Source organism: Cylas formicarius, unplaced genomic scaffold (assembly GCF_029955315.1).
Source record: "Cylas formicarius isolate icCylForm1 unplaced genomic scaffold, icCylForm1.1 PGA_scaffold_12__32_contigs__length_19106922, whole genome shotgun sequence".
NCBI classification, from domain to species: domain Eukaryota; kingdom Metazoa; phylum Arthropoda; class Insecta; order Coleoptera; family Brentidae; genus Cylas; species Cylas formicarius.
The window spans coordinates 5,322,783-5,347,398 of NW_026844225.1; the positions used below are offsets into that span (position 1 = coordinate 5,322,783).

Here is a 24,616-nt window from a genome sequence, read left to right on the forward strand (position 1 = left end):
GGTGTTGTGCTGAGAGCACCAGTAATCACTATACGCGCCTGCTTCTGTAGCTGAAGCTATTCTGCAAACTAAAGGTCTTATAATGAGAGTTCCAGTTTAGATATTTCACTTTGCTTGAGAACCTGAACTGACCAACATTGTTATTTCTTGAGATAAATTATTGCTCCAATGTAAACCGGCATCAAATTGCAGGATATTATCTAAATATCTATAAAGTGACCGGCCAAATCACCTGACTTGACACCAATTGGCTTTTTTTACTTGCGATAAATTTTAAAAAATGGCTATAAAGCGCCACCCCAAAATGAGCCGATTTTACATATAAAATTAATGAGGCTATAAGAGCAATCATTTCAATAAGAATAGAAAATTGTTTGCCCGAATTCAAAGAACGTATTGTATTATTTTGTGTGTCAATGCAAAATGGACAATATTTTGAGAATTTAATTTATGGCTGTTTTATTTTATATTGTTTAAAATTATTGTATTATTTATTGTCAATTGAATATTATTATTAAACTGGAAAGGGTTTTTATTTAATTATTTGTTACTATCATTATTTGTTTCGTTCGGAAATATTGTCACTTGTCACTTTCAATTTAGTTTGTCTTTTAAATTTACATCACAGATATCTGAAAAAGTCCTGAGGATACATAAAAACGCTTTATTATATAAATTATTCTAAATTGAACACAGAATAATAAAAATCGTACTTCCAGGGGGGTGGGGGGTCTTTACGGAAATTTACTACAAAGTCGAATTTTCAGTGTACTTCCGATAAAAGCGAAAATATGTTTTTTCTTTACTTTTATCAAATGGTTTTCCATAAAATGTCTTTTGAAAACTCCTTAAAAAGTAAGAATCATTTACTACTTGGATTTATCCGTAAAATACAAAGAAAGTTCAACTATTCAATTTTTACATATCAAAATGTAGCCATGGTTTATTTATATAACATTTCTAAATATCAAATTTATTAAATTTTTTTCGAGAGTATTAGATTTCCATTAAGCTTACGCTACTAAAAACTTACATTCTTATCTTTGTGTAACGCCTTATCACGAACATAAGTTTTTCTTCCACGTACTTTTGACGCGGTCCATTCTTCCAACAGACCAAAGAAATTCTGGCGCGTTGTAGATTCAGATTAATGTACTCTATTAAATAACAAAGCTGAAAATTTTGATTCACCATGAAAGTGGCAAAAAAGTAAGGTAGAAAAACCACGCTAAGGATGGTTGGAAACGCAGCAAATAGTGACAGATAGTTGATGGCTGCGTAATATTCAGGCCAGTGGCTGTAAACTATAAAGCTCGATATCGAAACTTTGCGTGGATCCTCCATTAATGACCCGTTGATGGCGATAGTCATAACGGATATGAGGAGGTTAAGAGCAAATATTATTTGAAACTTTCGTACGTATTTTTGGATTTTGTTCTGGAGCCAAGGACTTGCAGACTTAAGACTCCAATAAAAATTTTTTTTTAGCCTATCTTGCAATTGTTTTAGTGGTTTCAAACGAAGGAAACAGATGTTGCTAACTGCCATCTAAAAAAAGTGACCGACAAAACTCAATTAGTATTCAGCATGAAAAAGATCTAATATTCAAGTTGGTAATAGAATTATATTACGATAAAATTAAATACTACTAAACTCGTAATAAAGTATGTAAGGTGCATTTGTGATTCTTTAAAGCCTGTAGATTTTAAGATATAGGAGATCAAACGCAAACATCTTTGTGTCTGGGAAAAGAATATAAGGTTTCATTTAAAAAATAAACATTTTTTTCACGATTTTATAAAACATAAATATTGGTCAAACTTTGTCTTTCTTAATTGCTCTTTTGCATTTTTACTATTTGCTTGACCCGTGAATAAATTTGCACGAACATAAATGTTTACTTACGTAAGTGACTGCCATAAAATATGGAACATAATCCAAAAAGTTTTTGTGCGTTATCAGTTCAGGCAAGTAATAAATATCAAATAGCAAAATCAAAGCCAAAATGGCAGCTGACGTACGAAGAAGTGCCCTAAATGTTTTATATTTGATATAACCAGTTAAGATGTGCACGATTGGTAAAACTTCATCTGTAAAAATAAAAAATATTAAATTGGAAATTGTAAATATCGACAGGGTTTACCTTTTTCAGTAAAATGACGAATATTTTTGTACTGCATACTTGCACAGTATTCTCTACTAAAAACGAATTTCCATCGTTTCTTGCTCTTTAATTCATATTTAAAGCGTCTGATATCTTAAACAGAATACTTAACATCATTACTGGCGTTAATTGAAAAGAGTTCGTCATATTTTAAAATTTAACGGAGGGCGCAATTAAACCGCACTTAATTTTTTGCTCTTTTATGGCATTCAGTAATGATCTATATTTATTTTGTATTTAGTTTGTGGCCTTGAGTTTCCGATGTGCCACAGGGTTCGCACTTGGGGCAATCGCTTTTCTCAATTTTCTCGTACCATATAGTTGATTGTTTTTTTTTTTGCCAAACATATACGAAGATAATCTTAAGTTCTTAAGAGTTCCACAGGTTTTATAAAACTTAAGTGTGATCTACACCGTTTTCAATAAGTATAAAACCATTATGTACCGAGTGGCAGCCAAACTACTATCCACAACTGCATTTTAAAATGGCTTCAGATAAAAATATACAATTTGGAAAGTTAATAGGGTTGAATATTTTGAACATTTGGGGCATGAAAACACCGGATATAATATATTATTGAATTGCGCTTTGAATAAGTGGCAAGTGGCCGTAATATTTTTTGGTTTTGGCCTAATTCGTCTTTACATAAAATAAAAAAGTTTTAGAATTCTGGCATATTTTTGAACGGACATATTTTAAAAACTTATTTAGAATGCTTTAGCAAAGAAAAACAGGGTTCCATTTAAAATTAAAAAGTTGAGGTTATTTCCGGAAACGCAATTCAATTGTTTTTTTGCGACAAATGTTTACAACATTTAACCTACATACAACATACTAAATTGCATATTTTTATCTCAAACCATTTTAAAATGCTGCCCTGGAAAGTAGTTTAGTTGTCACCCGGTATAATAATATATATTTAAAAACTGTCTGAGGACTAAAGACCATAATATTCCCAAAATTTGAACCTAGTAAATAAAAAAATCCGCTAATAATTCAAAGACAACATCGCACGAAACGACTATTCTATTCTACTAAAAAAAAAAAATCACATCAAAAAATATCTCGGGCTACTTCAAAGCAGAGTACATTTCAATGAAATGCATTGTAGAAATAGCTGTTAAGGAATTAAAAATATTTCCTAAAACGTTACTAATAGATTGCATATACATTTGTTTGCCAAAATATGAGGCACTTCAATTTCGGTTAAGTTTTATTTAAACATTAAAATTAAAAATAGAACATTGTTTTCTTAAAATTTTCAATAATTGAACTGAGGTTAAATTAGAACAATGTTCAAATTTTCACAAATAGTGTAGACGGCTATATATATATATATATATATATATATATATATATATATATATATATATATATATATATATATATATATATATATATATATATATATATATATATACATCTATATGTATATTTTCACGTATTGATTCACGGATGGAAAAATGTGATGACACTATATTCCGGGATATCATCCGTTCGCTTGTTGAACTCCGACTGGAATCCTGCAGACGTTTCGCCAAAATCTCACTTGGCATCTTCAATGCTCGCGCTCCGAAAACACTTCGAACAATGTATATATAATATATATATATATATATATATATATATATATATATATATATATATATATATATATATATATATATATATATATATATATATATATATATATATATATATATATATATATATATATATATATATATATATATATATAAGTTATGGAAGAAACAGACACTATCATAGAAGATACTTATTCATCTGTCTTCGAATCATGGTCTCTTGGAACATCTGCGGTAATTATAAAACACAATGCTCTTATGAATAATATTTTTATATCATATTTATATTTTTAAAATATAAATTATTTTATATTTTATATTACACTTTTAGAGTTTGTGGCAACCGAATGATGAAGATAGCTCAGCTTCTTCTACAACTATCAATAACATTGTCAGTGTCCCACCTACTCCCGTAGGCAACAAGGTTTTTCAGGTATCTGCCAATAATTAAAATGACTGACTTATCTATTAAAATATTCTACAGCGTCCTTGGATGGAGTTGAGAATTGGAAAGAGTTTTTTGTTATTCGTCTTACTACAAAAATATTTCTACAGAGTAATCATATATTAAGACAACATAAAAATGCTTAAAGAAAATGTACATTTTACCAAATAAGCTTACCATAAGAAAATCTAATAGTAAATATATCTGAGGTAGTCTGATCGCAAAAAAAAAGTATCAAGTATACTTCTCTTGAAGCACTTTCATATAATATAAATCAATTATAAAAATTTGTTTCCTCTTCTCAACTTCATTTAGAGATACGTTGTATATGGATAATTTTGTACGATTTTTATCAAAATTCGCCCACCATATATTATTTTTAGGTTTCACCAAAAATATTTCGAACTCATTTGATTAAAAATAATACTTTAGAACCTATTCAGAATAACGACAAAGTACTTGCGGTACCAAATGTAATATGAAAAATAATGAGATTAATAATAAGTTTATGTAATATGTAATTTATATCACATAAAAAATCAAACCAACATTGATATTTTCAAATTACTTTTTTATGGGATTCATCTTTAGTAAAAACTGAAACTGTCGAACATAGCCGTCGAAAAGGAGGGGTCTGGGATAAGCGAGATCGTTGACTCTATTGTGATAAAGATATCACAAACTTTTCACGGCATCTATTTAGAGATCATGCTAGTGAAGACAGCGTTAAAAAATTTTAGCTCAACTTAAAGGCATTAACACAAGGAAGTCGATGATTAACCGAATTAGAAAAGAAGGAAATTTAATTTCAGCTGTTGAAAATGTAATAAGACCAGTTCAGAGGCCAACTTCGAATTTAATTAAAAAGAATAATGACATTTTGTTGGACTATTTTCCTTGTAAATACTGCAAGGGCCTTTATAAAAGAAAAACTTTAAGACGTCACGCTCGACACCGTTATTTTAACAATGAAGATGGTCAGCACAGAAATTTTACAAGCGAAGGACAGACGATGCTTGCTTTTACAGAATCTCGACAGCCATTCTTCAGTAGGCTAAAATCGGAAGTCTGCACGCTGATAGGATATCACTTAATGGAAAAAGAGACCCAATAGTTTGTCAATATGCGGAGGACTATCTGCGTAAACACAAGCGCCCACATATTAAAAATGCGGTTTCCAATAAAATAAGAGAACTGGGAAGGATTTTTGTTCCCTTAAAAGATATTTATAAAATAGATTCCATGTTGGAATTGCTAAAACTAGAAAATTTTGATAAAGTTGTTTCGGCAACTCGCATGACTCATTTGGTGCCCCCTCTTTGACCTTTCATATGAGAACGGTATTACTAGCAGTGTGTTCCACTGCCAAGATAATGATTCTAAAGAAAAATCCGATTTTGCCAATAACTAATTACCAAGCTGCCCTAAAGAGTGTAAAAGCGTTCCATCAGTTAGTTGAAGACAACTGGAAATTCGAAATCGGTAGTCTAGCGCTAAAATACCTTAACGAAAAGCAATCTACGAATCCACAGATCTTGCCAGTAACGTAAGATTTTATTTTATTTAAAAAAATTTGTCAAAGTGTTGCAGATTCGTGCATTGAAAACTTGAAAGCAAATAAATATGTTGCAGAATCATTTAAAAAACTTACCGAAACCACTTTGGCTCTAACAATACTTTTAAGTTGAAAAAGAGTTGGAGATGTGCAGTACGTAAAACTAGAATCATACAATAAACACTCAATAAGTGTAAATCAAGAAGAATGTCTAGATGTTTGAACTGAAACGGAAAAGCACTTGATTAAATATTTTAAGAGAATGATTTCTATTGGTAAAGGAAGTAAACAAGAACCGATTCTGTTTTCGCAACAGTTACAAAGGTATATCGACAAATTGCTATGTGCAAGAAGACACTTTATTCCACAAGAAAATCCCTTTCTATTTGGAATGACTGGAAGCTCGTCAAAATGGGTAGACCGCTCAGCAGTCGTTCGAAAGTATTCTTTAAAATGTGGGGCTAAAAACCCGACTGCCTTGACGCCTTCTCGCTCGAGGAACAAATTGCAACCGTGTTGCAAATTTTAAATTTAAATTAAAACGAAATAGAACAAGTTGCCTCGTTTATGGGGCACACAAAGGAAACCTATCAGGAATATTACAGGTAGGGTACCAATATTGTAAGAGCCATGCACGTTTCTTTTCTAAAACTATTCAATTCAAGACTGCCACAGGATGTATATCAAAGTGCAAAAACTTTCAAATTGCTTTTAATGATGGATAAAGGAATAGGTAGCGAAAATAAAGGAAAGGCACTTGAGCAAATTGATATTGAATTGGATTCCTGGAATGAAAACAATTTTCAACAACACTTGAATGGTAAATATTTTTTTATATAGTTATCTGTGTTTCACTTACGCGTTTGGAAACCTGGATAATTTCCAATAGATATCCATTTCTCATAAACACATATTTAAAAAAAAACACAAAGGCTTAAATTCAATCAATTCAGTTTAGCACATTCCATAAAAAATATCGTACATAAAGTAATTTCGATATTAATGCGAAATTCTGTAATTTTCTCGGATACAACAGAGTGTCCTTAAAGGGGGATAGAACGTCATCTAGTTTTTTTTTAATAGACCACCCTGTAGAGTAATTTTTCTTAAAAGGGGCAACTAAAAATAGCAACTCTCGTTTCCGAGTGTTTATGAATGAAAACCTACTTGCGTTCCTCGTAGATGTTATGGAAACTAACGAAGTAGATAAAGTAGACCACCTCTGCAGTTTTCCTCCCACGACACCCGAGATCATAACCTTCTAGTAGATTGTCTTCAATCTTCTTCGGATGTTATATCGGACACGCAAAGCGACAGCTAGAATGAAGAGGGTCATACCAAGGATTGAAACCTCCACTTAAGAGGAAAGAGAGTCGACGAACATGGAATGAGAAGCAAAAAAATGATATGCCTACATTTTTTAAGAATCACATAAGAGAAAAAAGGGCACCAAAAAAAGGGGAATGTTTAAAGTTGAAAGAAAAGTGCCCTCAATTATTTAAAGATAAAGATAAAAGTATTTGTTTATAATACTTACAGAAATGCTAACTAAAGGAATAATATATTTCGTTTTGTTCTTTTTGAAGTACCGCGGCAATATATAGAAGAAAAGATTTACCCTCGCGCAAAATAAATCTGATATTTTATAGCAAATAAAATGCGGCGTTGCACGATGCACTGGATCTCATCTTGACATAATACAAAAACCATCGAGAGTACAGTCGGTGGAACTAAAATAGTATAAAAACGGAAAAAAATGGTCAAAACCAGATCCAGATAAAAATTGCTGTATGATGTAATACCGTCTAGTTTCACTGAAAGAAATTGAAATACACATAAAAGAAAGACGAGATCCATCTTGGATCTCGCTTTGTTATGACGGATCTCCACATGCACAGTTTGTGTCAGAAAATGATCTCGGCTTGTATATAAAATATTTGTGATAAAGGAAATGCTACGGTAGTCATGGACACAAATGAATATCAGGAAAAGATTCAAGATATTCTTACAGACGGATCATGGATGGCAATCTTAAATCTGTTATTAAGGCTTCTTCTCTATCTCGGTGAAAAAATCTGTAACCCCTGATGACTCTAAAATTCCTCGTCTCTACGGACTTCCAAAGATTCACAAACCAGGATTACCCCTTCGACCTATTGTCAGCACCATTGATTCGCCCACATTTTCTCTAGCAGAATATATAGCTTCCTTATTAAAACTCCTTACAGGGGAAACTGACAGTTTGGTACTTCCTTCCTTTCACTTCATTGAACAATTAAAAAGCATTACATTAAATACACAACATATTCTAGTTAGTTTCGACGTAGAATTCCTCTTTACCAAAGTGCCTATACCTGAAACTCTCGACATAATTTCAGATATATTAAAGTCCTAGAATCTGGAACCAAACCTTCTCACCTAAATTGAAAAATGCTTGTCGTAAACATGTTTTTCTTATAACGGTCAAATTTTTGAATAAACATCGGGAACAGCTATGGGTTCTCCACTATCACCAGTCATCGTGGAAGCATTTGAGAAGAAAGCTCTCGACACCTTTCATCTAAAACCAAAATTATTGAAACTCTACGTCGATGATACTTTTGTTATTTGGTCAAGAAACCCTAGTACATTTTCTTAAACATTTAAACTCCATACACCCTAAAATACGTTTTACCATTGAGTTGGAAACTAATAATAACTTACCATTCGTAGATATTCTTATCAATAGAAAATCAGACCTTAACATTGGATCATTGTGTTTATAGAAAACCTACGCACACAGACTGATACCTTAATGCATGGTTACACCATCCGGCTCAAAAATCATCGGTTATCAACTCTCTTGTTTACAGAGCCGTAAAACTATCTCAGCTCGAGTCACTGAACCCAGAATTAAAACACCTTACCTCTGCTCTTTTCTCTAATAATTTCCACATTAAAGATATTAAACGTTCCATCAAAAAGTACACTTCACCACAAACTTCCAATAGTAATGAGGCCGAAAGCAATCCTTCACTTGCCACTGTGGTCCTTCCTTACATTCAAAATATCACTGACCACATATCAAAAGTTCTAAAGAAGAATAATTGTCCAAAAATCTCTCAACATTTTCGGTCCGTCAAAAACAAAATTCTATTTGAGATGCCAGGAATTTACAGCATTCCATGCATATGCGGCAAAGAATACATTGGAGAGACCGGACGAAATAAATCAACTAGACTCGAATAATACGAAAGAGCCTTACGACTAAGACAGATAAACTCATCAGCTGTTGCCGAACACACTCATGAAACCGGGCATAAAATTTTATTTGATAAAACTAAAATTCTTGCATGTAATCAGTTCTTCTACCAACGAAAAATCCGAGAGTCTATAGAAATCTATAAACAGCCTAACAATCTTGATCGCGACTCAGGTCTCTACCTGTCACCAATTTGGGAATCAGACATCGGTTTGCGCCCCTCATTTAGCTCCGCCCCGTCAAACAATATATAAGCAGGGACAGAGTAATACTAGTCAGTTTCAGTCAAGCTCTGAAGAACATGACGCCAACATGATGGTTGGCGAAACGTCAGCAAGTTCGACTCAGCAAAAACCGACGCAGTAGGAATCCAGAAGTTTTGTAAAAAAAATGACTAAATTCAATTAATTAATAAAATAAAATAACGGATCGACTTTTCGAAAAAGTTTCAAAATTTTCTTCTTGGCAGGTTTCCTCTGGTTTGGATGCGGTTTTCTTCGATTTTCGTCCCTTTTCCAACAAGAGCTTCTTAACGATGAAAACTAAAATTACAACCTTGATTATTCGAAAAGAATAACAATTATTTCTTTCACTGGTTCCGTGGGAGTTGTTTTTTCCGCTAAGTCTCTTAGCTGGTATATTTCGTCAATATTTATTTTTGAAAGATTGGCGGTATCCAGGACTTTTATTGCGTTCATTTCCGTTAACTGGATTTTTGGTAAAAATATTGGTTTCCGAACTGGATTTTTACATCGTTGAAGAATTTTTCTCCATTTATTTCTATTTGACAATTCACTGGTATCTTAATCACTACTGGTACTTCGATTTGCATATATCGATCCGTGTTACATTTGATTAGCAGTTTTTGAGGCTTCTGATCTGATGTTATTTTCAATACTACTACTACTACCTTGGTTCCTGTTATGCTTTTAATGTGCTTATACTTGTCCATAGCGCGAAAATGCGTCAATTATTGTAACTTGGCCTTCATGGTTTATCCTAAAGGTATCAACATGAATATGTTCGAATGGTTTTCATGCTGTTGGGGTTAAGTTAATTTTAATTTTATCGCTGGTGGTTTTGGATCATACTTATTCTTTTGGCATATGTCACAATTGTTAACATAATTTTCTATTTCGTCACACATGTTTGACCAATAATATTTTTTACAAAGGGAATTCTCAATTTCATTTATTCCACGATGACACGTTTTTATTGTATGGTATAGAATGAGTTTTTCTTGTTGCTCATCTTGGGTTTCGATGTCTTCGAGTACTATGTTGCAATGAATTATTTTAAATGCTGAATTCTAATTAAATTTTCTGCTTGAAAGTAAATTGCAGAAGTAGGTTTTGGTTTAAAGTATTTCTTAGTGATTCGTATAATATTTGGCATGGGGTCATTTTTCGGGATTGTGATACAAAATCGATTATTATTAAATACGTTTTCTTTCTTTATTAAGAATTTTCCTACATCTCCTGTTGTTAATATTATTTGATTTTTAAAATAATTTAATGGTTTTGCCGAAATTGGAATTTCGAAAATTGGGTTTTCCGCTGAGGAATGTACTGTCTCTTTTTTTTTTAAATCTTTTTGGTTCTCCCGTTGGTTAAATGGGGGTTTAATTTGAATGTCCGATAAAATTTTAATTTTTTGTTCTTCCGGTTTAAACAAAATTTCATCTAACGTTAAGTCGTCTAGATTTGGCAATTCATCGTTATCGTGTAATAAAAAGTCGCCTATAATTTCATCTGCGTCTCCCAAATTGTTAAATATCGAGTCAATTTCAATAGCATTCATATCTAGTTTGTATTTAATTTCGTACTTATACTCCTCAAGTTTAAGTCTGCATGTAACGAGTCGTGAATTTGTCTCTTTTAATGACATTAGCCACTGTAGGGGTTTATGATCCGTGTAAATAAGAAATTTTTGTACGAATAAATAAGGTCTGTAATATTTACAGCTCCAAACAATTGCTAAGAGTTCCTTTTCAATTGTCGAATAGTATAGGGTTGGTTGTTTGTTTGGGTTAGTTCGTGTATTGTGTTTTCATCGCATTCTTGGTTAAACAATTCTTCCGCGATAAAATTTGGGGGTTGATTGTTGTTAGTGAAGTTATTTTATCTTACCGGTCATCTTGTAAATGAATTGTTTGTTTGTCTTGAGATACCTGACATTGGTGTCGGTTAAGGAAGTTGGTTGGGTGATATTTGATTGGATTTGAAGACATTTCGTGGAGGTCCGAACACTTCTCGATTTGTGGGAAATCGTCTTTGAGGTATTTGCCTCGGTTGAATATTTACTGGTTGAGATATAAATTGTGGTATTGGGAATTGATTTTGATATTGGTTTGGATTTAAAAATTTGTTAAAATTGTTTGGCAATAAATTTGTGTTGGGATTTATTCCATGCTGAAATGGTTGAAAATGTTGTTTCGTGTTGAATTGTTGAAAATTTGGTATTTGAAATTGTTTTGAGTTTTTTTGTTGAAAATTGGACATTTGGAATTGTTTTGTTGTGTTGCTTAGATTCTCGTAGAGGTTTTCGAAATTTTCAAATTCAGAAACATAAGCAATGGCTCCCTCTAAAGAATCTGAAGAAGGATTTGAAAATCCACGTAACGAATGTCGAAAAGTTTCGAACTTTCCACGATTGGCGATTTCACAGAAACTCCCAGAAAATGCTGTTTAATTGTCCACCACTACTGCACTTACAAAATCCGTTCCGACTGCGCCATTTAAATGTTCACAACTCGGGAGAGCGTTTTTAAAAACATTTATTTATACAGAAACTAAAATAAAGTTTTATTCGGACTAGCCGATACAAAGGCTGGGATAATTAAGAGCGTATTTTACAATCCGACAATCGAATGAATAGGGCTTTTGATATCAGCGAGGCGTTATCTTCGCTTAGGTTTGGGCTTCGTCTGCAGCCCGGGGCATATAACTAATTACACAAAATTATAAATTTCATAGAAAAATGATCTGGTTCGATGGGACCAAATGTCAATTTTTATACGTAGTTAGTTTTTGTACGTTATCAGTTCAGGTAAGTAATAAATATCAAATAGCCGAATCGAAGCCAAAATGGCAGCTGACGCATGATGAAGTGCCCTAAATGTTGCTGCGAATGTTTTAAATTTGATAAAACACGTTAAATTGTGCACGATTTGTTAATATTTAATTAATAATAATAATAATAAATTAATTGTAATAGTTGCACAGTAGTCTCTACTAAAAACGAATTTCCGTCGTTTCTTTGACTTTCATTCATATTTAAAGCGTTTGGCATCTTAAACAGAATAATTTACACTGGAGTTAATTGAAAAGAGTGAGTGCTCATTAAACCGCAGTTAATTTTTTGCTCTTTTGTGGCATTCAGGAATGATCTATATTTATTTTGTATTTAGTTTGTGGCCTTGAATCTCCGATGCCACAGGGTTCGCACTTGAGGCCATCGCTTTCGTCAATTTTCTTGTACCATATAATTGATTGTTTTTATTTTTCCAACCATATACGAAGATAATCTTAAGTTCTTAAGACTTCTACAGGTTTTGTAAAACTTAAGTGTGATCTACACCGTTTTCAATAAGTATAAAGAATATTATATACCGGCAAGCAGCGAAACTACTATCCACAGCGGCATTTTAAAATGGCTTGAGATAAAAATATACAATTTGGTAAGTTAAGAGGGTTGAATATTTTGAAATCTGGATTTGAATTGCGTTGTACATAAGGAGTAAGTAACCGTAATATTTTTTGTTTTGGTCTACTTCGTTTCTCCATTAAATAAAAAGTCTTAGAATTGTGGCATATTTTTGAACGGCTTTATTTTAAAAACTTGTTTAGAATTCTTTAGCGAAATAAACAGGGCGTTCCATTTAAAATTAGAATATTCAAGTTATTTCCGGAAACGCAATTCAATTGTTTTTTATACTACGAATTTTCACAATATTTAACCTATATACAACATACCAGTCATATTTTTATGCCCTGGAAACTAGTTTCGTTGCCGCCCGGTATAATAATACATATTTAAAAACTGTTTAAACACTAAAGACTGTAATATTCCCGAAAATTTAACCTAGCAATTAAAAAAATCGGCTAATAATGAAATGACAAAATTACACGCAATAATATAATCCCAAAAATGTCCGCCCATTGATGTAATTAAAATTCAGTGTGAATTAGTACCGGAGAGTGGAAAATAAATATATATTATTATATCCTTGAATGATATTGATAGAGCAGATTCATATATTTTGTTTCAATTTCCTTACTACTATGCTGGACTGGTTTGCTTTATTGACTCAAAAATACCATAAAACGTAAATAGAATTATTACCTACCGTATACTATAAAAATAATATGAGATGCAAAAAAAGACCCAAATTAGCAATCTGTTTTTAGAACGCTGAAAAATTATTAAGGATAGTTGCCTCAAAAATGTCGTGAGTGCTTGTCAATGTCAATTATTTTTCCATAGCCTACTCAAAAAAAAAAAAAACAAATTGAAGATATGCTTTGTATTTGAAATACCTCTTACTTGTGACATATTTTATGTGTCATGTTGGGACGCTAGGAATATCCAGTCGAAAACAGAAATTCATATTGAAAAAAAAATCCGACAACCTAAAATGAAATCTTTGCGAATGAACTCCTAAAGTCCTAAAATTACATTCATCGATCAATAACAAGCAACAATGTAATTTGCGATAAGAGAACCACCTTTTTAGTTGCTTTTTACACGGAAATGATCTCAATTGTTAGCTTGTTGTAATTTGATACGTGACTTTTGGCACACGCTGTATTTTAGGCATATAAACGATCACACAATTTTTTGTTCTTCGGATTCAGTGGAGCTTTAAAAAAACTTGTGTTTTTGTTTCAATGTCCATCGGTTGCTTTCCACATGTTGCTAGTAACTGTGTGTGGTGCATGTTTTTCAAATCGGTTTTCTCGTGCAAACTCAAAATAGTTTTTACTGGTTATATAATTCAATATGGAGAAGGAACTAAGTTTAAGGTACGTACTTTAAAATTTTAATTATCGTCCTCCATTTTATCTCCTTAATTTACAATTTAAAATAAATATAATTAAAAAAATAAATAATTTAAATATAGTTAACGAAAAATTAAGGTAAGTATCGATTTCTATCATCTATGATGCTAAACAAATTAATTTTTACAAAAGTTTTTTTACTAAAATATCTGATATTTAATAGGTTACTTAGGAGTATTTAAATAATAAAATAATAAAAATACATAATAACAACCTTACAACTTTGATACTTAAAAACAATTCAATTTTCTTTTAGTTTTAGGTACTTGTTATCTCTCAGCTTCTCTTCACATACTATTATTAGTATTTAGAAATATGTTATAGTACTTTAGTACTACATATTTTTTTTTCAAAAATTGGGAGTTTATGCATTTTTTTTAAGTTCTAGATCTATTAACCCCTTACCGTTTGTCTTCGTACGATCAAATAATTAACTTTATTGTCTTCAATAGCCGAAGAATTTCATATATAAGAAAATCAACTGTAAGTACCCTCTTCAGATAAATGAGGAATAAATCAGTAACAATTTTTTCATCAATTCAACATATTTAGGTTTCATAATTTGCACTCAAGATTTAAGATAATTTGCAATATAATTTTGTTTCTAATAAAAATGCATTCTTGTACTCTTACGACCACGTTTCCAATCCACAATAAAAGTTTTTAATCTTGAAGCACGGAAGAGAAAATTCGAGGTCAGTTTTATAACAACTGCCGCGATTGTTTTGACATATAATTTTTGAGTACAAAAAGTAGCAAGGTGTATTAGAATGTTATGTTGAAACAAGTTCGGTTCCAGGCGCGGACTTTTCAAAAATATCGACAACACGAACCATATCAGAATATGCGTCAGTGAAGCATCATCAAACGCAGGGAGTGACTCACTTTTTAGTTCAGCGTAAGTATCTCCAACCAACCAAACATTTTTATAGTTTGGTTATAAAATATTGAGATATGTTTAGTGCACTGCCTTCAAACATCAACAGACAATTTTTGATGTAAAATATATAAGTTTTTTATTTGCCAGTGACATCGAAACCAGATTTGCATATACAAATACCTACATATTTTTACAAATGGTGCTCACTGCTTTCTCCAAAAACAAAAAATAAAACTTGATAAAATTTGATCTCTTTCTTTTTTCCGAACGACCCACCGTTTTCTGTTAAAAGATTTTTTTTTCGCTTCACAAAATCTCTTTGGCTGCTTCAAAGCACAGTACAAAATTTAAATGAAATATCTAAAGACTGAATATTATAATTAAAAAAATAGTTTTTTCTTATCATTTCTACACCCTATATAAAAGTCTTATAAGATTGTTGCACACGGCTAGAATAAATCTAACCTGGAGACCTTAGCTTTTAAGGTATTAAAAATATTTTCTAAAACGTTTGGAATTTTACTGATAGATTGGATATACATTTGCTTGGCAAAATATGAAGCACTTTAATTTCGGTTAGATTTTATTTTCTTCAAAATTTCAAAAATTGAATTGAGGTTAAATTAGAACCATTTAGAATAGAACAAATTTTCACAAATAGTTTTATGGTATTTTAACTACTTTCCTATGGTGCTTTTAGTTTTACAAGGTAAATATTTGTAAAACAATAACACGCAGTCACAAAAAACACAAAAATCGGGAGGCCGTAGATTAAAATGTGGATCATGTTTTCGAATTGACAAACAGGTAGAACATTCGAACTCAAATGAACGCATAAAAATAAAACTTCGTATTCTATGCCATTTATTTAAACTCACAATAAGTTTACTGATAATTTTGATATTTTACAGACAATTGGCATATAGTAGAAAAAGTAAGTGCCCCAAAATGGATCCTTGAAGAACCTTCACGTTATTATTTTTGTTTAATACTTTTTTTACAATTACGTCGTAGCTTGACGTACTATTGACGTATATAAGCAATAAAATGTGAAACGCCATTTAAAAAATTAATAAAACATCCTATATGGGAAAAATAATTCATGTTTACTTATCAAGATATCCACTACTTTTTTAATTAGGCTAAATTTGTTAAATCTTTATTGCATTAAAAGCATCATATTCAAACTCAAATCGACGGGTTAGGAACAAAGAAAAATACTGATTACTTACATTACGTTACGTTACGTTACTTACATTAATAAAATTGTTTTGTCTTCGACAATTGATTAATTTTCGATAGTTGAGTAAAAACAATTAGTCAAGTCAAAACGTAGGAATTTTCGCTACAGAGAAATTTGCGCCCTTCGAATGCTTTGTAAAAAAGTAAAAAAGATAAATAATAAATTTTAATTTATAAATGGTTTCTTGGAAAATGTTTCTATAATTTTAATTTTGAGATGTAAGTTCCATTTTAACTACATTTTAAACCTAATTTTGTATTGCTTGTGTCATTATTGTATAATGATTTGGTTGGCAATAAAGTATTATTATTGTTATTATTATAATTATTATTATATTTTATTTCTATTTTAAGGTTTATTTGGCATCCTAAGTAATAAATTAGCATTTTATTTGGTACATCCGAAATATTTAGGCATTAATAACAACCAAACCAACTTTTTTTATATTTTAGTCATATTTTTGGTTATGTTTTTATTTTTTCAGAAAATTAGTATTTTTTTACGATTGTCACAAAACTCTAAGGTACGCAGTCATAATCGTGCCATTTTTAACGACAAAGTTTATTAAAATGGAGATATTCCAAAACCAATCCAAAAAAAAGGATTTCAATTTTTCTCTGTTTTAAGATTTTAAGAGACATCTTTGATAAAACTGAGTTTTAAAATTCAAGATTTTATCCCATTTACATAATAATTTGGTTTTTCAAATTTCTGGGATCGTTCGTTTCCCCAATATAGATAAGAAATGATAGCAACAAAAGGCTTAATAAAAAAAATTTTTCTTTTAGAAATTTGCCAGCTCATTCCACTACTCCATCAAATACTGATACTTCGGAATGGCAAATTGTCCAAAAGTACTGCAAAACTGGCGTTCTGGTCATCATGTTGATTATGTGTAGCGCCGCTCTTATGATTAATAACGAAAAGATTCAGGATTTGCATCAAATTAGCATACAAAACAATACTATAAATAGTAAGTATTCGGTATTTCAATTGTATTTGCTTCTTTGTCGACAATTTTATTGCAAATTAGGTGGTTTTTCTGAATTCAAGTTTAAAAATACGCAATTAGGAGTTTTTAAAATAATTATTTATGTACAAAATACAGGGTGATTCAAAACAAATGCGAAAAGTTTAGGGGGTGATTTCTTGTTTAAAATAAAATTTTGTTTGTTCTTTTTACAAAATTTCTGGATTCCTCCTGTTTCGGTTTTTGCAGAGCTTGACTGAAACTGGCTCGCATTTTACTCTGTACCTACTTATATATTGTTTTGAGGGGGCGTAGCTAAATGAGAGGCATAAACACCGTGTCGGATGATTGATTCCCATATTGGTAAAGATTGTTAGGTTGTTAATAGATTTCTATAGACTCTCGGATTTTTCGTTGGTAGAAGAATTAATTACAGGCAAGAATTTTAGTTTTCTCGAATTAAATTTTATGTCCGGTTTCGCGATTGTTTTCGGCAACAGCTGACAAGTTTATTTGTCTTAGTCGTAAGGCCCTTTAGTGTTCTTTGAGCCTAGTTGATATTTTTCGGTCTCCAACGTATTCTTTGCCGCATATGCATGGAATGCTGTAAACTCCTGGCATCTTAAATGGAATTTTGTCTTTGAGGGACCGAAGATGTTTAGAGATTTTTGGACAAGTGGTAAATCTGGTTTTGACGTTTCTTTAGAACTTTTGATATGTGGCCAGTGATGTTTTGAATGTAAGGAAGGACCACAGTGGACTAAGAAAGTTTCTCGAGGGATGTAATTCAAAACTTTCACAACAGGAATGTATGGGCTGAAGGTGAGCGGCATTCAATGACAGAATGTAGACATCAATATCAGTTTGCCGTTAAAATCTGGTTAGAAATTATAAATGATTATTTAATTGGTCCTCATTTTCTACCGTTAAGATTACCTGACAAGTCCTTTAGTAGAAAATGTACCTCTGTTACCTAGAAGTGACATTACGTACTCTTCCACGGGGTAGGCTCCATCGATCGCCTTGGGATTACAATACTATACATATAGTATACTCTAGTATAGTATACATATAGTATACCATATGTATATTTTTGTATCTAGGGATATCTAAAAGAATTGCGTCTTCTAATGCCATGACAATTTGTATTTTTGTTTTGCCTTATGTGTCTTACTTATTTGTTTTGTTGTCATTTAAGTTATATTGTTTAAATAAAATGTTTTTAAAGAATGTATTTATTATAAGTTTACGCATGAATAGTTCAGTTAGTTTCAAAAATATTTATTAAGAAATTATTTGTAAAATGTTAGTGTTCAGAAGATAATTATATATATATATATATATATATATATATATATATATATATATATATATATATATATATATATATATATATATATATATATATATATATATATATAGGGTGTTCCATTTAAAAGAGTACATTTTCTCATTGTTTCCTAAGCCCTATATTGAATTGTTTTTCTGTTTTCGCCGTCGGGATCAATTGAAAATACGCTACTAATTTGCTAATTTAACCGAGTTTGTTTCTCTACTGATAACAAAGTTACCAATGATTAACACTTAATTTAGGTCAGCCTGTATAGGTATAAGATATGCAGAAAATGTGTTTTATAATAGTTATTAGTTATTTTCGTATTTAAGATAAAAAATAAAAACATAATTTTTTCCTCCATATTTCTAGGATATCTCCCTAACGGTTTGCCTTTACCCTTTATTTTAAGCAAGGAGTCACCCCCACTAAGTTTTTTGCATTTTTTTAAACATATATAAATGTATAAATTTGTTGAATAGTTCACATTATTCCCAATCTCAATTTCGTTTAATCAAAGGGCTGAGCAGGACGCCAAATTTTTAATATTTGCATTATTTTTTTCAATATTTATTAATGAAATGCACACATCGTCCTCTATGAAAATAAAAAATAATATATATGTTCTGTTAAAAAAAAAATACTGTCGATATTTTTTTGACCTTACTCTGTATAAGTTTTTCAAAGTTATTTACAAATAATACAATAAGAACAATAAGGACCAGGGAAATTCTGTTCGTGCCATAAAAACAGCTAAATATTGCGAAAAAAGTAAACGATATATTTGTAATCTATAATATTAGAAAAATGCCTCAGAGGCAGAAGTGCACATGGCAATTTTTTAATTCCTTGGAATTCCCCTAGAATTCCTCGGTGTTCCTATAGAAAAGTATTTTTTCTTATAAACATACAAAACTGTTAAAATTGAGATATCTAATAGATATCAAATTTTATAAGATTCGTTTTTATGCCTTTTCTAAGCTATATATTATGAAATAATTAAATTGTAATTATATATAATAAAAACACTATTAATTTATTTATATATTATATTTTTCGAAGCTCTGCTTAGCAAAGGCAAAGGAGTATTTCATATATTTGCGTATTGCAATTTGATAGAAATTACTTAAAAATTTCAATAAATAACCGTTTTATTTTTGTATTTTGTTGTAGGTTATATTATTTTCAAAAAAACAAACACTTCGAAGCTAAATGTAATGCTTGAAGGAGCCCTGCTGCCACCCTACTATGGTAACCTGTCTTACAATTGGCTAAGTGTTTGGGTTCAGTTGCTTGTCGTCAATAAAATGCCCAAAAGCACTTCTGACATTCAATCCACCGATGTGATATCAATGAGGGTATGGCAAAATAAAATAAACGCAAGCTTACACTAAAACTTAAGTTATTTTAATTTGATTAAGATGATTCAAATCAGTTCTAAAAGTAAAAGATCGGAATATGTAACTCGTTTTAATGTGTCCCTGGGTGTAGCCAATAACATGAACCATGAACTAAATGTGTTGTTTAGTTTCCGTCATAGAATAAACAAAATACGTTTTTTTTATCTATACAAATAGAACCTACCATTTCTGTTAGATATAATGATTCTTAACCAGCATATGCGACTTTCGCATACACTTCAAGTCTCTTTTAGAAAACCCAAATATGCATCTAAATTGATCCCGCTCTACCGGGTGTACGTATTTCGTTGCCTTGGGTACTTTTAAAGGAAAACTCCCTTCTGTCTGAAGCTCGATTTTCATAAAAAAATATTATGATAAAAGCCGCATATAGATATCTATTTCTGCTTCAGCGTTATACGGCGTTTTTTGTGCATTTAAAAGAAATCGTAACTTTTTAAAGACTTTAATGGTTTCAACATCATGTTTACAATACTTATATAATTTTAGTTATCAACTGAAAATTAGCTTTTTTTATGTATATTTTTTGATTATTGAAAAGAACTGAAAATTACAACTAAAACTAACCAGAAAGATACCATGCGTGATATTTTCCTCGAGTAGACAAATGCGTGATCAAATTGTGGTTTCAGTTGTAAAGACGCTCTATTTAATTTAACCTTTCAAATAAGTCCAAAAAATCAACGGGAATGTCTTACTATGTTAAATTTTTCTAGGAAACACTTGAATTGCACTTTTTTGTGTAAAATGAATGCGTTTTGTTTAAGTATATCTAACGTTAGTTCTTGTTAGTCTGGTTGGTGTCTTTACTTTTCAAGTTAACAGCTTCGAAAACCACTATTTCTCGTAACTCATGGGAAGTTCACATGTACCTTTTTGGACTCTTCTCAAACTGGTTGCTATTAATTTAGTTTTGTCACAATCTTGCCTTGATTTTTTTCAGGATATTGATTGTAACACACCTCCATTGCTTGCTTACTGCATTATTTTCGGACGTCATAAAAAAAACTATAATTTTGCATTTATCCAAAACTACCAGTACGCAGTTGTTTCCAGTTCAAAACTCTCTAGCAAAACATCAATCAAATATTGGAAAGGTAATTTCAATACTTTTAGAATTTTTTAATGATTTAAAAATATACAGGATGGCAAACATAAAAAGTCATTTTTAAGGTTGAAAACTAATTAACTATTTATTAGTTTAAAAAAACATTACATTGAAATGCTTTTATAGAAACACAAAATTTTCTATTAAAGGTGCTGCGATTTTTTTTTAAATGTCCATTTTCAAACAACGCCCTATTAGCATATCAAAATATTTTTTTTTAGAAGAAAACGATAACCTCACGACCCTTTTCAGCGTTTTGCTCGTATACCGTAACCGTGACGAGAGATAAGAGTGGGCAAAAAAGAAGTCTCAATGCACTTTCATGTTCTTTTAGCTTAGTTGATATTTTTCGTCCGGTCTTTTCAATGCATTTTTTGCCACATATGCATAAAATGGTATCTCAAACGGAATTTTGTCTTTGACGGGTCGAAGATGTTGAGAGATTTTTGGACAAGTAGTAAATCTGTTTTTGACGTTATATTTCTTAAGAACTTTTGACATGTTTTTGATCTAAATAAGGGTCACAGTGGCAAGTGTAGGGTTGATTTCGCACTTATTTTGTCATGAAAGATAGTTGATAACCAGTGATTTTTGGACTGGATGATGATGTGACAATGCATTAAGGTAAGGTAAGATAAGTGTTTGTCTAGGTTTGAATGGCCCAACGTTATGTCTGATTTTCTATTAATAAGAATATCTGTGAATGGAAGATTATTATTAGTTTCTTATTCAATGGTAAAATATCTGTTGGGGTGTATAGAACCTAAGTGGTTAAGAAGATCTCGGAGGCATTCTAGACCAGGAATGCAGATTACAAAAGTATCATCAACGTAGCGTTTCCATACTTTTGGTTTTAAATGAAAAATGTCTAAGCTTTCTTCTCAAAAGCTCCATAAATACATTAGCGACAATGAAGAATGAAGAATCCATAGCTGTTCCTGATATATGTTTATAAATTTGACCATTGCGAGTATTTTTTAATTAGAAAGATGTGAATCCAGGTCCTCGAATTTTAATATATCTTAAATAATGTTGACAGTTTCAGGAATATGGACTTTGGTAAAAACGGAACTAATCAAAATATCATTTAGACCTAATTTAATGGTTGTTATTTGTTCAATAAAGTCACTGTCATGCATGAACCACATTCCGTTCCTAATTCAATATGGTACCTCTTCTGGTAATATTGGCAAATCCTCTTCTAAAAATCGGCGATAATTATGGCTATTTAGCTTTTCTGGTAGGAAAAACTGTCCAATTTAGTAATTTCCGACAATTCAGCCCAAAAATTTAATTTAACTTAATGTTTAAATCCTAGAACTGCATGAGGGTTTTCATCGGCCCAAATACGGAAATTTATTATTGCATTCTGGAAAAGCTGGCTTGTAAATAGTACTTCTTGGTCAAACAAGGAATAATTCATAATTTTCTCCAAAGGGTATTGACAAAAATTAACACGCAGGGGAACGCGTGCACTCGTTGAATATGTTAAGGGTATTCAGATTATTTCCAATTTTTCTAGTATTAAGTTCAGGATTGTCATCAATAGAATTTAAAACTGCTTCTTCCATTTCTGAAGTTCTAACAGTCCGATGGGAGCCATTTAAATGATTATTTGCCCTGAAAGTTCATGTTTCAGTCAACCTTCTATGTACATTTAAAAATGTTCGCCTATCTGGTAAGAGTCAATTGGGAAAGCGCTCTTGATAAAATCGTAAAAACATAAAAAGCGGATCTGGCAACTCCTCATTTGTAAACTCGACCATTCTTTTTTAAAATAACAATGCGCGGATATTTTAAATACCAAATTAATAAAACGCTAAGCACTGAATTTAAAAACTGATGTTAAACAACTGTCAAACAACAGTCTTGACAACAGAATTAATAATTCTTACAGACACAGCCTACTACAATGATAAGAAATAACCGTAAAAATTTCAAAAACACACCTCAGAGTTTATATACTTCATATTCGTACTTTTTTTAATGAAACAGAAACAGAAATGATTGGAGATTGTAAACATATTTTTTAATTTAAGAGAAATCACTGGTGTATTTGAAAAAAATTGTGGTGCCCTTGATAAATAGTACATGTGTGCCAAATTTCATTAAAATGTCTAAAGTAGTATTACAGATATTAAAAAATATATTTTATTTTTGAAAACTTTACCGCCCTGTATCTCAAAAGTTAAGACGTTTAGGACATTCAATTAAAAAACTCCCAGTATATTAGAAAACACTTTTTTTGAAACTGAATGTGTGTGACAAGTCATAGAATATTTCTTCTTTGCTTTTTTTACTTTTTCTGCGTTGTTACATATTGCATATGTGTGGTAATAATGTTGGATTTCAGATTTAAATTTGGAATGAGATAAAACCAAAATGGTGAAGATTTATCACTAACAGAAAAGTGCAATGGAAATCTTTTATTTTACTATATCAGAGTAGTTCTTTAGTTAGTTATCGATTTATTTATTGGATTAAGTGTTAGATACTTCCTATAGAGTTAGTGAGTGCAAAAATTAATGTTGGCTACTCATAACTTGACAGAATTGCAGCGCAATTAATTTTAAAACCTTTTTTTTGTAGAATATTTCTGAGATGTGGAAAGTTCCCTTGGTTACTGAAAATTTGATAGGCGTAGTACCGGAGGTGAAATACAAGACCACCTTTCATTTGAACTCAACTAACGATACGGACACCCAGTCATTTAAATTTTTGCGACTACAATTTCGATCTAATCTCAAACAAAATCTGCCGTTGCTAATGGGCTACAATCTTCAACCAATTGCTCCGGATATCGGGATCATTTATGCAGCACTGTTATTAATTGGTCTTTATGTGCTGATCATCACAGAGGTTAGTTTTGTGTGTCTGTGTGCTCCCATCCATGCCCCAATGTTATTTTCAGTCAGACAATTTTTATGTTATAAAAGCAATGTTCAGATAAAGAGATAAAGCATTAGTATCTTTCGTAAAAAAAAATGGTTTTAATTCGCAAACCAACTTTATCATTTTGTTATTTGTTAAATTCGCCACTCTTTTTATTTTATACAAAAAAATGTTAAAGTTATTATATAAAAGTTTTGGTCAATTCGATCCATGAAATATGAAATATCTGTTACATGATATGATATTAAATATTGAATTTGACATTATAAAAAAGTAACATAGTAACATTAAGCAAACTTCAACTAGATGTTGCAGCAAAAAAATCATAAAAATCTGTTCTAACCTTACAAACTTTTCAAAATCTCGAAAAGGAAAGAATTTTATTTTAACAGTATAAAAATCAAGAATTATCTGTAAGAAATCTCAAAAATACTTGGATACTTTTACTTACTTTCAAAATATTATATTGCTTTATATACAGGGTGCGTGTATTGTCCCGAAGAAGTAACAACTTTCTTGTTTTAAATAGAACGCCCGGAACTTTTTTCTTTTCTGACATATTTTGAATTTTATATCAAAAGTGACGTCTGTAAGTTTAAACAAATCTATCGATATTTCTGGCTTAAAGATTTTTTTATATATTTGTGGCCGTGAAGAGAGTCTGCTTTACCAGTATGTGTTGGTATTTCAATAATAAATAAATACAAGGCCAAAAACTAA

At 31.0% G+C, this 24,616-nt stretch overlaps 1 protein-coding gene across 4 annotated transcripts in view; it reads left to right on the forward strand.

Moving 5' to 3' along the window:
* Window positions 1–13,903: 13,903 nt before the first annotated feature.
* The window catches only part of LOC132695624 (P protein), a 55,582-nt gene continuing 44,869 nt past the window's right edge, over window positions 13,904–24,616 (forward strand). For all 4 annotated transcript variants that reach the window (XM_060659978.1, XM_060659981.1, XM_060659979.1 and 1 more), the window contains exons 1-5: window positions 13,904–14,013; window positions 14,849–14,947; window positions 16,961–17,145; window positions 19,649–19,833; window positions 23,594–23,863. In XM_060659978.1, coding sequence (XP_060515961.1) covers window positions 13,991–14,013; window positions 14,849–14,947; window positions 16,961–17,145; window positions 19,649–19,833; window positions 23,594–23,863 — 762 coding nt within the window. In that variant the 5' untranslated portion in view covers window positions 13,904–13,990. The remainder of the gene's footprint in view (window positions 14,014–14,848; window positions 14,948–16,960; window positions 17,146–19,648; window positions 19,834–23,593; window positions 23,864–24,616) is intronic.